Raw genomic sequence first — 16,090 nt, 5'->3', positions numbered from 1 at the left:
AAGGGGGTGGGGGTGGGGGGGCTGTCAAGGTGTTGGACTGTAAGTGGGGAAGAGTGAAAGCTAAATGCTGAATTATGAGGCCCCAAGTCATTTCCTCCATCACATTCTTATGTCTGATATGTGCCTTCCTGTCAGGAGATTAGAAAATTCTTCTCCAAGGAAAATCATTGATTCAAAAGAAAAGACCTACACATAAGAAAAGGACATCGAAAGTCCTCCAAGGAAACAGCCAAGATCCCATATTATTATTCTGTAGGGAAGACAACAATTAGCAAGTAAACAATGGGCTGTCATACAAGTTTACAATAGTTTTTGTTAGTGTCTCAGTCAAATATGAATGGATACTCAAGGATCACTAGGCATTAGAGTACAGCCTGTGGCAGTAAAGTTGAAAACCAAATGATGAAAAAGGAAAACAAAACAAAACTCTAAGGAGTTTCACCCAGACCATGAATGAAGGAGAAAAAAAATACTTAAAGGAAACTACAATTAATATCTTCATAGAGACAAAAGCTATTTAATCCCTGAATCTAGGAAATAGCTCTTGGATTAAAATAGCTTGTAGATTAAAAACACAATTAGCAGAATCTCTCTCTCTCTCTCTCTATCTCAATAGAGAGCTAGAAGATAACCAAGAAATTTCTCAGAAAAGAAAACAAAAAGAATAAGAGATAGAAAACACGATCTTTTTCAGGGCAGGTATCATGTATTTAACTTCCATGTTCTGTGCCCACCATTGCTTCTGGAAACAGACTCTTTTCAATACTGTTTGTTGAACTCAAGGGTAGATTACAAAGCTTATATGTGTTATAATAATTTAGAGTACTTTATTTGGAATTGTTCATGCATCGATGAGTACTTTTTTCTCAAAAATCCACAGATGTTATAGAATCCAAATTCTAAATAAAACGGTCTGTTGACAAGCTTGAAACAAAACAGCAGGACAAAAAAGAGGCTTCATGAAGCTGAAGAAGGAAGGAGCCTCAGTAAAGCTCCACGAGGTTGGAATTTTTCCATTGTGTACACTATTTCAGCTCCAATATCTAAAACAGTGCCTAGCACGGATTAGGCCGTCCATCAATACCATCTTCTAGGATGAGTGAATAAACAAACCAAACGAACGAAGGAGTGAACGAACGAGAGCTCCCTCGCTGCCCCCGCGACCGCGCCCAATTAAAATCCCGGAGTCAGCGCAGGTGCCGGCTCCTCCTTCGGTGGGCGGGGCTGCGCACTCGCTTCTCTCCGCCCCTCTGCCAGTCGGTGCAGCCGCCGCCGCCGCCGCTGCGGTCGCCGCTTGCAAGGGCTTCTGGGAGCCGAGTGTCGGGGTCTCGGGGAAGGGGCGCAGGTAGCCGCCATCTTGAGTTGCGAACCTAGTCGCTACGCTCAACGCTAGGGGCGGAGTGGCGACCCCTTCGTTACCTGCAGCGGACTTCGCAACCGGGGCCTGAGAAGTTAGGACCGCAGGTAGTGCTACATTAATGGGTAAGTGGGAGTGACACAGGCCAGTTAGGGTGAACCTTGGGTTTGGCCCCTTGGGGAGTTGCTGGTTCCAGGGGTCACTGTTTTTATTTATCCCTTTCCTTGAGAAGGCTGGAGGACCAGGCCATTCGGCCAGGTATTTTCCCAGGGTCGCACACAGCGGTGGCGGGGGGCGTGGCAGCCGGACCTTTTCCGTGCTGACGCGAAGGTGCGGGGGAACACCGATGCTCGCAGCCGGTCTGGCTGGCCCTGGGAAGGAGCCTCGGACGGCCGACCTCAGCCTGCCTCCGTGCCGCCTCACCGTGCCTTGGTTCCGCTCTCGGAGGTACACGGTCTTGTCAAATGTTGCCATTCACTCCTGCGATTTAGCGTCTGTGTGGGTCCGGCGGCGCCTTCTAGAAGTTCCACAGTGTCCAAAATACGGCACGGGTGGCCCCGGGGGCCTACTTGTCGCACCCTCGCGGTCCGCCAGCTTCCCTCCTCCACCTGGATGTCGACGCGGGCTGAGTGGGATAGATGCTTCTAACAGCTCCCTTCCAAGATGAAAATTTAATAAGTGTTTGCTCGGTAATGCATGAGAAGCGAAGGATTTGAAAGCAGTGAAATGGGATAGGGATACTTCAAAAGAATATGGCATCGGCATTTACTCTTAGGCTTTTAAAAACATTTTACCTCTGACTTAGTGTCTCTCAGTCAGGAAAGCGATTTTCCTTCTTGGTAAACAAAAAACACCTTGGTCCTTTAGATCTTTCAGTACTGCTTGTTTGGTTCTAGGGGCTGTGGTCAGCACACTTACCCCTCGGTACCAGTCCTGTAGTTTTACTAGGATGCACCCAGACCCGTAGAAATGGAGGCTTTAGGGGCACAAGAAATTCCGTTAATATACATTAGAAGAAGTTCAAAATGCAATTACTTGCCCAACCTCGAAACAGTTTTTCAAAGAGCTGAGTGAAAAACTCATGACTGGAAAAAAAAAAAAAAAAAGAAGCAGCAGCAGCAGCTATGTTCTGCGATCTCCAAAGTATCTGAAAGGCATTTCTTATATTTAAAGTAACTTGGGGCTCCTGGGTGGCTCAGTGGGTTAATCATCCGACTTCTGCTCAGGTCATGATCTCCCGGTTGGTGGGTTTGAGCCCCGTGTCGGGCTCTGTGCTGACAGCTTGGAGCCTGGAGCCAGGTTCCGATTCTATGTCTCCCTCCTCCCGTCTCTCTCTGCCCCTCCCCTGCTTGTGTGCGCTCTTTCAAAAATAAACATTAAAAAAAAAATTAACTTGTATGAGATAATAACCTTTGAAGTACAGTCTTTAAAGTTATTTTGCAGAAAAGGGAACAGTCCTCTCTGGTGAGGTACCTTTAGAGATTGTTCTTGGACTTTATGTACTCTTTAAAGCAATTACATTGAGGATGCAGATGTTAAATAAGAAGTTAGTACTGCATAAGAAAAAGGAACAAATGATATATGAGTTGTTGGGGGTAGATTTTATTTGGTTAACGTATTTATATTAAAGGTTTTAATGTGATTGCCTAGATTAATGGTCTTAGAAGTAGTGTCCAGTGTGTAGGCTGGAGAGGCACAAGGTAATTGAATTGTGGGGAAAAAGTATTAGAACTTGTTTCTTTACCTTTTAAAACTATTCCTTTTTAAAAATGTCCTATTTGTAAATTTTGTAATGGAATAGATTATTAGGCTAGTAATACTTGTATATAAATAGAGGATGAATGCACAAATATATGTATTTTTTTAAATGCTTATTTATTTTGAGAGAGAAGGGCACAAGTAGGGAAAGGGCAGAGAGAGAGGGAGAGAGAGAATCCCAAGAAGACTCTGCACTCTCCCTGATGTGTTGTAGGGCCTGATCTCATGAAGTGTGAGATCATGACCTGAGCCCAAATCAAGAGTTTAACACATAACTGACTGAGCCACCCAAGTGCCCCTGCACAAATATATTTTGCATACATAAGGATATGTGATCAAAAAAAGGTTAGAGGCCAGTGGCCTAGAAAAACCTAATATATAGGTGGTAAATATTAAGAGGCTTATTTCTATGGACATTTCATTTTGCTAAAATATTTTATACTTATTAAGCATAATTCAACAACTAATGTTGAAGTCCAATTTGTTCTATAGTGAACTCCTCTCTTTTTCTTATGTCAGAGCCCAAGTTCTTATTAATGAGACAGAATATTTATGTATGAAATACTTAGGGAATAATGCTGAATACTTTATTAATAAAGTTAGATTGAACTGTTTCTAATGGTTCCCACAGTATTATCAAAATCAATTAATTAAATATTTTAAAGAAGGATTTGGTCAAATATAGATATACCTTAATTGCTAGAATGTACATGTGTTAAGTTCAAAGGCACAAAGTACCTTTCAAATCATTATGAAGTGCTCAGCCTATTCCATTCTACTTTTAGCTCCACCACTAGTGAAATTTCTCTCAGTATCTTTACTAAATGACTTAATTATCAAATATGATGCCTCATGTTTTACCTGGCATATTGTAGGCACTGAAATTTGCTGGATGAATCAATGAATGAATGAATTGAGTGATCTGTTTTTAGTGCTACTACAAATGAAATACTACCTTGTCTTTTGAATTCCTTTCTCTTTCCTGATTCTGACTTTCTTCTGGTTCTCTTATTTCTCTGACCTATTTCCTTTTGGTTCTTTGTTCCTTTTCCCACTAAAAGATCACCATCCTCAAGATTTCAATCCTTGGTCATCTTTCTTTTTTAGCTCTATATGATCTTGGATTATCAATTAGGATTCTTCCTGAGTTTTGACTCATATTTTGAACCATCTATAGGTCTAAATTTCCTGTATGTGTCCTAAGTATTATAAATTTAACACATTAAAATGAAAGTTACTCTACATCTGTTAGAATGGCTGTACCAACAAAATTCTGACAATATCATATATAGGCAGAACACAGAGCAACAGGAACTCATACATTACTGATGGGAGTGCAGAATGGTACAGCACTTTGCACTTTGGCAGTTTCTTATAAAATGTGAAGCATAAACATATTATCCATCAGTCCTACTTCTAAATATTTACCTGAGAGAAATGAAACATATTTACACAAAAACCTGTACATGAACATTTATAACAGATTTATTCATAACTGTACTAAACTAGAAACAACCTAAATGTCCTTCAACTAATGAATTGATAAACTGTGGTATAAGCATGCAGTAGAATACTACTCAACAATAAGAATGAATTATTGATATAGGTCAACAATATGGATCTCACAAATACACTGTGCTAAATGCAAGAAACCAATTTAAGACTATACACTGTTGTTATTCCACTTAATGTGAAATTCAGGAAAAATCAGAACTTTGGAGATCGAGAACAAGCCAGTGATTGCCAGGTATTAAAGGTGGAAGAGGGGCTAATAGGAGCAGCATGATGAAGATTTTTAGGGGTTGTGAAGCTGTTCTGTATTTTGGTTGTGATAGTTTTATGCTTGTGGATTTGTTAAATTCATAGAACTTTATACCAAAAGAGTGATTTTTTTTACTGTATATAAATTTAAAAAGAAAACAGTTCATTGTTTTCATCTCAAAAACAAGGTAGCAATCAAACAAAACCATCCCTCTGATACTCCTTCTATATTCCATGTCTAGGCTTATTTTGTCATTGTACTGAAATAGCTCAAGCTAAAAACCCTGGGGTTTCCTAAACTCCTTTTTCTTATTCACCACATATTTCTTGTATTTATTTGGTTTCTGATTCTTTTGGAATCAATTTCTTCAATGTTTCTGGAATCAACCAGTCTTCTACATTTAGAGTGTAACTATTAATTTAGTTCGGGTCTTCATCATCAAAGTCAAAACAATCTTCTCTTTAATTTCTTTAATTCTGTTCCTTAGGATCAAGTCCAAATTTCTCCACCTCATTGCAGGAACCATATGTGTCCTTTCTAGCTTTATCTCGTGCTTTTTCTCCCATGAATCTTGTTTAAACATACTTAATTTCTTACTATTTTGTTTATGCCAGTCTTCTGCAAAAACTCTGCCTTTCCATGTATTTCCTCTGTTTGAAATGCTTATTCCTTTCCTTTTCTCTTTTCATCCTCTTCCCTGGCAAATTCTTGCTCTTCCTTTAAGATAACTGTGAAGACTACATGGCAATGAGAAAAAATGAAATCTGGCCATGTGTAACAACATGGATGGACCTTGAGGGTGTTATGCTGAGCAAAATAAGTCAGGCAGAGAAGGACAATACCATATGTTTGCACGTGTAGGAGGATTAGGAGGAACTTAACAGAGGACCATGGTGGAGAAGAAGGGGAAAAGTAATTGGGGAGAGGAAGGGAGGCAAACCATGAGAGACTCTTGAATGCTGAGAACAAACTGAGAAGTGATTAGGGTGGGGGAGAGGGTAAGGGGGGTGATGGGCATGGAGGAGGGCACTTGTGGGGATGAGCACTGGGTGTTATATGGAAACCAACTTGACAATAAACTATTTGTTTAAAAAAAAAAAGATAACTGAAGATTTTTAGTTCAGTTAGTTGCTAGTTCTTCTATGCTCTCACAGGATTCAATGCATATGTTTTAGCATACTTTACTAATTACAGTATAATTTGCTACTTCATTAGTCTGTCTTTGACATCAGAGATAGCAGATAAATGCCAACCTTTCCTTTTCTTCTGTTTATTTCATAGTGTTAATTAATCACAACATTCTTTCTGGTTTCTAAAAGTAAAATTATTACATTATTTTAAATGTAAAATGTTACATAAATTGTTGTAAATGCACTTGTAGGAAAATGTTTATATAAATGGTTGTTTTTAAATACATTTATGATAAAACTACTTAAAAATATACAAGTATTTCAGTATTTAAAAGAAACTAATTATACATGGTACTGCAAACTAGTATTGTAGTCATGACTGAAGCCTTAGTTCTTTTTAATTTTTTAACAGTTTGTTTTATTTTGGGGAGAGACCGAGACAGAGCATGAGCAGGGGAGAGGCAGAGAGGAAAACACAGAATCCAAAGCAGGCTCCAAGCTGTCAGCACAGAGCCCGATGTGGGGCTCAAACTCACAAACGCAAGATCATTACCTGAGCCGAAGCTGGATGCCCAAATGACTGAGCTACCAGGCGACCCCAGCCTTAGTTCTGAAGGCAACACCTTAAGTAAATGAAAGAAACCAGACTCCCAAAAATATCTGAGCAGTGCTTATTGAAACCCAATACCACGTTCCATTGAAAATAAGATACTTCATTCTGCCCATTTCCTGAACTTGTCGGGAACTGTAACTTAGAAGTTTCTTTTTTCTTTTTTTTTTTTTTTAAAGTTGTCAGCAGAATTTATTTTTTTTAAGTGTTTTATTTATTTCTAGGAGAGAGAGAGAGAGAGACAGCGTGAGCAGGGGAGGATCAGAGAAAGGGAGTCACAGACTGAAATAGGCTCCAGGCTCTGAGCTGGCAGTCAGCACAGAGCCCGACGCGGGGCTCGAACCCACGAACCGCGAGATCATGACCTAAGCGAAAGTCGGACGCTTAACCGACTAAGCCACCCAGGCGCCCCAGAAGTTTCTTTTTAATTCTTTTTTTTTAATGTTATTTTGGGGGTGCCTGGGTGGCTCAGTTAAGCATCCAACTTTGACTCAAGTTATGACCTCACGGTTCATGGTTTTGAGCTCCATGTCCGACTCTCTGCTGGTAGCCCAGAGCTTGGAGCCTGCTTTGGATTCTGTGTTTACCTCTCTCTTTGCCCCTCCTCTGCTTGTGTGTACACACTCTGTCTTTCTCAAAAATAAATAAATAAACATTAAAAAAATAGGTTTTTAAAAAAATTATTATTATTTATTTATTTTGAGAGAGAGAGAATGAGAATCCCAAGCAGGCAGAACCTGATGCAGACAGAACTCTATCTCATGAACCATGACATCATGAGCTTAGCCAAAATTGAGTCTGCTGCTTGACTGACTGAGCCACCTAGGTACCCCTAAAATTTTTTACCCAGCTGTTTCATGATTGATTATTTCCTGGCTGACAGTGAATATAATATGTTTCCCACTTCAAAAAGATTAAAACAGCAGGCATTAGGATGTGCATCTTAAAATCTGTATTTAGACCAAAATCTATTATTTGTTTGATAGTTTAGTCCTAAAATATTTGGTTCTTTTGCTCCAATTTTGATATAGGAATGAGGGAATGTATTCTTTGTACATGATCTTTAGAATGGATTTTTGTCAGTCTATTTAAGCAGTAAGCCTGAACTTAGTTTCCTTAGAGTAAACATTTCATGTAGTTTAGAGAGATCTGTTTTCTTCTCTCCTAATCTTAAGATGCCATGGCTAGTCCAGGGAAAGATAACTATAGAATGAAAAGTTATAAGAACAAAGCCCTAAACCCCCAAGAGATGCGTAGACGAAGAGAAGAAGAAGGAATACAGCTTCGAAAACAGAAAAGAGAAGAACAGGTAGGTATTTCAAAATATTTAATTGTTTAATACAAAAACATTGTATAGATTTTAGAAGTTGTATTATTATTATTGTTTATTTTTAGATAATTTTAAATGAAAAAGTGCTTTAGGAAATTGAATATAAAGCTACCCTTAATTTATTAGACTCCAGGAGTAATTCATGAATCAGAAACCTGTGCTATTTTTAATCATTGAGAGGAAGAGCCTTTCTATTTTATTGATAAAAGTTTTATGTTAATCATATTTTATCCCAGTGCTAAAAATTTTTTACTCTTAAGCCTATTTAGATCACTTCCATTTGTCACTGTAAAATTTGTCCCCCCAAAACATATTCATTTGTTGCTTTATGGTTTTCACAATTCTTGCTACTAAGTTAATTATAGTCATCTCCCTATGCTGATCATATGTTCCTTCTGTAGTCTCATCAGCCAGCTAGATTGCTTAGCCTTCTCTGTTCTGAACTTTGTATGTATGATATAAAGAATAGAAAAATCATGAGAAAGAGTATATAAAGTGTTTTCTCTTTTATTACAGCTGTTCAAACGCAGAAATGTCTCTTTGCCCAGAAATGATGAATCTATGCTAGAAAGTCCAATCCAGGATCCAGATATCAGTTCCACTGTACCCATTCCAGAGGTAGATATTACAAATATTTCAAATTATACTTCAACAATGTTTTGGAGGTAGTGGATACAGCAGATATTATTCATGTAAAATATGTAAATGATAAATTATATTTTCTATGTTTTAGGAAGAAGTTATCACCACAGATATGGTTCAGATGATTTTTTCTAATAATGCTGATCAACAGCTAACAGCAACACAAAAATTTAGAAAGCTGCTTTCTAAAGGCAAGAATTATTATTATTTTACATATTGATTTTTAATAAGCAATTCAATTTAGTACATTAATATTATAAAATCAGAAAATTTAATCATTTAATAAAAGAAGGCTATGGATCATTACTTTTCCTAGATCAACATGATAAAATAAGCTTTAAAATTTGCTAATATTGATGGACAATGTACTGAATTTGTAATGACACAATTTAAAATTAATGTCACTTTTTTTTTAACCTCCAAATTTTTATTTTAAATTCTAGTTAGTTAACATATGTTGTAATCTTGGTTTCAGGAGTAGAATTTAGTAATTCATTGCTTGCCATATAACATCCAGTGCTCATCATAACAAGTGTTACGTTACTCTCCTTAATACCTATCACCCATTTCACTATGCTTATTTGATATCACAAGATTCTGCACTACAGTTTTATTTATTGGATTTTTTAAATTTCAAGGCACTCTTCTTTGTAGGTCTTAATTTTTCTTTAAAATGTACTTTAAATGAGATATATTTTTGAGGGGTGCCTGGGTGGCTCAGTCAGTTAAGCGTCCAACTCTTGATTTCAGGTCATACCATGATCTCATAGTTTGTGAGTTCAAGCCCTTTATCGGCCCGTGCACTGACAGCGTAGAGCCTAGCTGGGATTCTCTCTCTCTCAAAATAAAAAGCTTTTTTTTTAAAAAAAATCTGTTTTTTAAATAAAATTAATTTTTTTAAAGTAGTACCACACCCAGCATGGGGCTTGAACTCACTCAAAACCTGGAGCTCAAGAGTTGCATGCCATATTGACTGATAGATAAGGAACAGTAAAGAGAAGTTGCTGGGGAACCCTAAGAGTGTACTTTTATTGAAGCCACGGGAGAAGAGTTCTTGGTACTTAAATTGCCAATTGCTGAAATACCTTGGTTTTAATTTTGCATATCTTTGTTTTAAAATTTCCTAGAAATTTATGATTCTCAAAAGCCCTCTGCATTTCATGAAAATTTATAAAGAATACTAATAGTCCAGTATCATTTCTATAAATTATGAATGATACTCTGACAAAATAGAGCATAAGTTGGCTGAGAAGCATTAGACAATGGCTGACAGGGAAGAGGACATTCTGAAAAGTCGGGGATGCTTATTTATAAAGAACTAGGGAGAACATCTTTCAGTTGGTGTTTCGAATATTAGACTGAAATACTCCATGTTGTGAAGGTGACCTTCAAAATAGCCTTCAACTTAAAAAATTAAATATTTGTGAAGGAAATATTTTAAGATTTGTCTTACTATGGTTAATGCAAAAGAGTTTGTTTTGCAGTAAATATTGCAATTAGAACATTTGTTTATTTCAATTAAATGTATCCGAGGCTTTTAAACTTGGTCAGTGAAACATAGGAAGAGTTATTTTGTGTGTCCTGTTAATTGACACTGGGGCCAGATTATTGTCTTTTTGTGTCTATGTAATAACTTAATTCTTTTTTAATTTTTAGAACCTAATCCACCAATTGATCAGGTTATACAAAAACCAGGAGTTGTACAGAGATTTGTAAAATTTCTTGAAAGAAATGAAAATTGTACTTTACAAGTGAGTTTTAAAGTTTTCTTTCTTAACTCTTTCCAGAAATAACATGTGATTAAAGTTGCTAGTGAAATGAAGTTCTATAGTACTAATATATTTAAGCATTCAGGAGTAAAGGGAAAGGTCATCCTACCTGTCTTGCCTTGGTCATGTTTGCAATGCCTGTTTCTCCTAGGAACTATTAATCTGTTAAACAATTTTGGAAAAAGTATATAAAATCATTCTTAATTTAATAAAAATTTTATAGTTGTCAGCCTTTTAATAACTTTTTTGTTTTAGAAAGCCTCAAGTTAAAATATTAATGGGTAAATCTTTTTGACTCTTACCTAATGTCTTAATATTTTAATATAAGTTCTTTTACCTCTTAAAATATTTTTATGTGATTAAGTTTTTTTTTAAAAAGAACTAATCAATATAATTTACTAATTACAGTTTTACTAATCAATATAATTTACTAGAAATGTGAACAAAGTTAGGTTTGTCCAAAAGAGCATTGCTTCTCAATTAGAATACCTGGCTCTTTGATGCCAAACATTAAGAGCTTTGTGAATTATAATTTCAAATGTGTTCATTTACTGTTCGTGATTTTATACATTTTAATTATAATTTTTTTCAGTTCTTATTTTTCCAGATTGAATCCTTTTTTTTAAAATGTTTTAATTGTTTATTTTGAGAGAGAGTGGGGGAGGGGCAGAAAAGACAACAGAGGATGTGAAGTGGGCTTTGAGCTGTCAGCATAGAGCCTATGTGGGGCACAAACTCACAAACCGTGAGATCATGACCTGAGCCTACATCAGATGCTCAACCGACTGAGGCACCTAGACACCCCAGATTGAGTCCTTTTTTAAAATTAAGAGTTTTTATTTATGAAATCTGATTAATATTAGTTGTAAATCAGTCTTAAAGGTTGTTAAGCTAAGTCTTTACTCTCTTTCTTTTTGACATTTCTTTGGTGCTTTCACTTATTCTACTTTTATTTTTCCTTAGTTTGAAGCTGCATGGGCATTAACTAATATAGCATCTGGAACTTTTCTGCATACCAAGGTAGTGATTGAAACCGGGGCTGTTCCAATTTTTATCAAACTTCTTAATTCAGAGCATGAAGATGTGCAAGAGCAGGTATGTTCCTAATATGAATGGTTACATTTACTAGATTTTTGTGTTTTCTTGAGAGTTGCATATGCATTTCATTTGTTAAAATACAGTAATTTCTATTTGGTGTCAAATTAGAAGGAGAGTAGAATGCACAGTCTCGGGCATATTCTTGGGTTCTCTGTAAGTGTGGTCTCAACTATCAAAAATTACTATTCCCATGTATAAAAGAGCATACTAAGACCCACAAAATTAGTAATTTACCCAAAGTCACAGTGAATAGCTAAACCAGATTTTAAACTGGTCTGGTCTGACTCCTGATTCTTTGCTTGTCCATAGATTATTTTGTTGTTTCTTTTTAAAAATATCACATTATTTTTAATAGAACTGTTTTAAAATCCTTGTTGTAGGAGGGAAAATTTAATCACATATAATTTGTGCCAACAAAAGAAAATAAAATGTTTTGATATTTTTGTTTTGAACTGTTGTTATGGCAAATTGATCTGTTTTCCATTCATCTGTTTAGTTTTATATATACAGTATATGGGATTTTTTTCCCCACATAACATTGATATTAGGATCCTTTTCTAATGGCATTAATTATTCTTCCAAGAAAATTTATTAATTATTGATTATCTAGTCAGATATATACCATAATTTGTTATCTGTTCCTCAGTTATTATGCATTAGAGTTCTCTCTAGCTTATTAATGTTACTGATATGTGAGGAACTCATTATATATCAATCTTTATGTGTCTCTTAATTATTTCATTAGGAAAAATGACTTGTTTGTGGTAAAAGAAAAAACTTTTTAAGTTCTTATTACATATTTCAAAGTTGACCTCCAAAAGAGTTACACATATTGATTTCCCCACCAATAGCATATCAATTCCACAGGGTGAAAAATATCATTAATTTAAAAGAGTTTTCTTAAAGTAGCTGTATGGCTTAGTTGGTTATAGCGCCTGTCTCATAAAAGATCTTTCTTTTTGTTGTTGTTGTTTATTTTACTTATTTATTTTCAGAGTGAGAGAGAGGGGAAATGTTAGAGGGAGAGGAAGAGAGAGAATCCCAAGCAAGCTCTGCAGTACCAACACAGAGCCCAACGTGGGGGTTGAACTCATAAAGCATGAGATCATGACTTGAGCCAAGATCAAGAGTTGGAAACTTAACCAACTGAGCCACCCAGTGCCCCTTGTAAAAGATTTTTCTTAAAAAAAAAAAAAAAAAAGAAAATAAACTTAGGTCTAGAGTAGATGTTAAAAATATTTACTCATATGTTAAATTGAGAATGTTAAAACTTAGGTCTAGAGTAGATGTTAAAAATATTTACTCATATGTTAAATTGAGAATGTTAAAACTTTCTCAATTGAAAATGTAACATGTCTGCTTTTGTACTTATTTGAAAAATTTGAATGAGAATATAATGAAATGATAATTTGCATTTGCAGATTTTATTATTTAATTGAAATTTAATAACACTCTTTTATTTCCAATTATTTAAAAAATTATAATGAACCTGGACTAATTCTGGATTTATTTTCAAAGATCAATCCCAAGCCAATTCTTCTATTAGCTTTACCTACTTTTCTGTGTTTTGTCTCTTCTTCCCTTTTTTTTCACAAATCAGTCCCTTCCCAGTGAGTGGATTCCTTGGCATAAGAGCAAATCTCTAACATAGGTAATTAAAGAATTCACTAAATTAATATATCTTGTCTCTCCATGTAGATTCAGAGTAGACAGTTTCTTTGTTGAACAGAATAAACGTTTCACTAGTATGTAATAAAAAAAAATTTTAATGCCCAATTCTTGATTTTGATTAAAAATATTAGTAAATGGCACTTTTAAACTTTTCTTACTGTCCAACTAGCATGTTTTGTTTTTTAAAACACTTTGGGAGCTACTTCTTTGTTCATTCTGTACTAAAATCTCATTTGTAAGAGAGAGCATCTTATTTAAGATATTGGTGTAACAGGATATTTTTCTCATTTTTCTAAGGCTGTTTGGGCACTTGGTAATATTGCTGGTGACAATGCAGAATGCAGAGATTTTGTTCTGAACTGTGAAATACTTCCACCTCTTTTAGAGTAAGTACTTTATCACAAATGAATACTAGTTTTGGAAAAAAATTATATTCTACACTAAATTTCTATATACCCAATTATGTTCTTCAGTGTTGGTTTTAAATTTGGCTTCTGTAGCAAGAGTAATAGCTTTAAAGTAGATAAACAACAAATGTTTCCACTTCTATCATATCCATCTTTATTTTTTCTTAAGCAATAGTTAACAGTGTTCATTGTGTACTTGATGCTTACTGTGCTGAAATAATTCTACAAAATAAGGATATAAGTAATTGTAGTACAATAAAAGTTTAAGTTTTGCTCAAGCATGGAATCTTTAGTGCATAAACAGATGATGTATTTAGGATATCAGGTTTTTATGTTTGATTTTGAAATGTTCAGAGAACAAAGATCATAAGAGATTTTTCTATCAGAATTAGAATTTTACTTAAATGATTTATCTAGTGGTTTCTTTTTCAAATACATTGCAATTACCCTATAATGTAAGATCCTTTACAGAAATTCCATAAAATTTTAAAGTTAAATTCCTTTATTCATCTTTGTTATCTTTCACTAGAAGGATCTTTTTTTAGGCTAATGCCACTGGCAAGTAGTGAAAAAGAAGAAACTAGTTGAGATGGTTGGAAGAAAAATTCTGTAATTTCTGTGCTATTAGCTATCTTCTCCAAGCTGAATAATTGAATAGCAAGAATAAATTTTAGATACTAGGTTTGCAAAAGATACTTATTCTTTTAGAGTGAGTAACTTTATATGGACAGAGTGATTTCTCAGCATTTCACTCAATAATATTGAATACTTAGTATGTGCAGGCCACTGAACCACTCATTAACTTTGGGCTTATTCAAAGTGAGTGTTCCAAAGTATTTGAGAATTTAGCTGCTCTGTAAAAGAAAATACTGCTTTAGAGTTCAAAATCAGAGTTATTTTGAAATTCATACTATTAAAAGTATCTATTAAATTTTGATTTGAGATTTTTCTGGCCTGATTATATGGTTTGTAGGTTAACTGAGCACTTTGTTTCTTTTTACTTTTGCTCTCTGTCTCATTTTCTTATTTGTTAGTATCTCAGGTTGGTAATGGTTTATGAAATAATATGTAAGCATTTCTTAATTCTAATTTCTTTAAATGTTCAAAGGAGCTTTTAATCATGTTCAAAGAAACCAAACAAAAAAACTAAAACTCTAAAGGAGAACAAAAGTACCCAGCCGTATAGTGCTAGTTATAAACATAATAAATTTCAGAAAAAGAGTAGGCTTAAAAAGTTAGAAAGTTTCAGTTTCTTTAAAAAATTGAGAAAGGTAGTGAGAAAGAAATTATGTCAGTTTAGCTACCAAATGCTTGCACTTTAGTTGGGCAAAAGGAAGAAAGTTATTAGCTTAAAAAAGATTATGGATTATCTGTTGTTCACATCGAAGTTCATATTTTAGTTAATACTTAAGTAAATATAAAACTTTTATTAATAGTTTTATCAATTCTGTTTGAGTTTTAATTTGTTTATTTTACTTCATTTGATTCTCAGTAAATATAATTTTTCAGTAAACATAAACCTTTTACTATTACAGACTTCATATACTGACACATTTGTTGTTTTAATTTAGTTCAACTTTAATTTGTATAATAACCCCATTAATGTAGATAAAGAAGAGTAGTATACAACAGAGCTCGGCCAACTTCAGTCCTCAGGCCAAATCTGGCCTGCTTCTTGTTTCATAAATTAAATTTTATTGAAACACAGTCATTCCCATTTGCTTACTTAATATCTATGGTTGCTTTCATGCTATATCAGCACAGTTGTATAGTTACTACAGAGAAAGGCCTGCAAAGGCTAAAATATTTATTAAAAGAGTTTCTCAATCCCTGATATAGAAAGTCAGTACAGGGGCACCTGAGTGGCTCAGTCAATTAATCATCTGACTTTGGCTCAAGTCATGATCTTATGGTTCATGAGTTGAGTCCTGTGTTGAGCTCTGTGCTGACAGCTCAGAGCCTGGAGGCTGCTTCAGATTCTGTGTGTCCCTCTCTGTCTGCCCCTCCCCTGCTCATGCTCTGTGTCTCTCTCTCAAAAATGAATAAACATTAAAAAAATTTTTTTTTAAAAGTCAGTATAATTATTTTATTTCTAAATGTGTTACAGTTTTAGGAGGTTTCACAGACTGTAGGAAAACATGTAGAACAGATTTTTTTGTATATGATAAAAGATATATAACATAAAATTTGCCATTTTAACTGTTTTAAAATGTACACTTCACTGGCATTAAGCAGTATTTTGTACCTATCACAACTATTTAGTTCTAGAACTTTTAACACTCCAAGCGGAAACTACAATACCCATTAAGCTGTCATATCCTATTTCCTCATAGCATCAGCTCTGGGAAATCACTAATCTGCTATCTGTGGATTTGGTTATTCTGGACATTTCATATAAATGGAATCATACATTGTGTGACCTTTTGTATCTGGCTTCTTTCACTTAGCATATTGTTTTCAGGGTTCATCCATTTTATAGCATGTATCAGTACTTCATTTTTTTTTATGGCCGAATAATATTCTATTGTATTTTATTCTCTCATTCATCAGTTAATG

General features: G+C 34.9%; 1 protein-coding gene across 1 annotated transcript in view; it reads left to right on the top strand.

Moving 5' to 3' along the window:
• Positions 1 to 1,325: 1,325 nt before the first annotated feature.
• The window catches only part of KPNA5 (karyopherin subunit alpha 5), a 37,636-nt gene continuing 22,871 nt past the window's right edge, over positions 1,326 to 16,090 (top strand). Inside the window, exons 1-7 of the mRNA XM_039223752.1 lie at positions 1,326 to 1,482; positions 7,793 to 7,926; positions 8,464 to 8,565; positions 8,681 to 8,780; positions 10,246 to 10,340; positions 11,322 to 11,453; positions 13,425 to 13,513. Coding sequence (XP_039079683.1) covers positions 1,479 to 1,482; positions 7,793 to 7,926; positions 8,464 to 8,565; positions 8,681 to 8,780; positions 10,246 to 10,340; positions 11,322 to 11,453; positions 13,425 to 13,513 — 656 coding nt within the window. The 5' untranslated portion in view covers positions 1,326 to 1,478. The remainder of the gene's footprint in view (positions 1,483 to 7,792; positions 7,927 to 8,463; positions 8,566 to 8,680; positions 8,781 to 10,245; positions 10,341 to 11,321; positions 11,454 to 13,424; positions 13,514 to 16,090) is intronic.

The sequence above is a fragment of the Hyaena hyaena genome, unplaced genomic scaffold (assembly GCF_003009895.1).
Source record: "Hyaena hyaena isolate Hyena2069 unplaced genomic scaffold, ASM300989v1 scaffold_1426, whole genome shotgun sequence".
In the NCBI taxonomy this organism is placed as follows: domain Eukaryota; kingdom Metazoa; phylum Chordata; class Mammalia; order Carnivora; family Hyaenidae; genus Hyaena; species Hyaena hyaena.
Note: the sequence above shows the minus strand (reverse complement) of the source record. Positions and strands in the feature narration are given on the sequence as shown.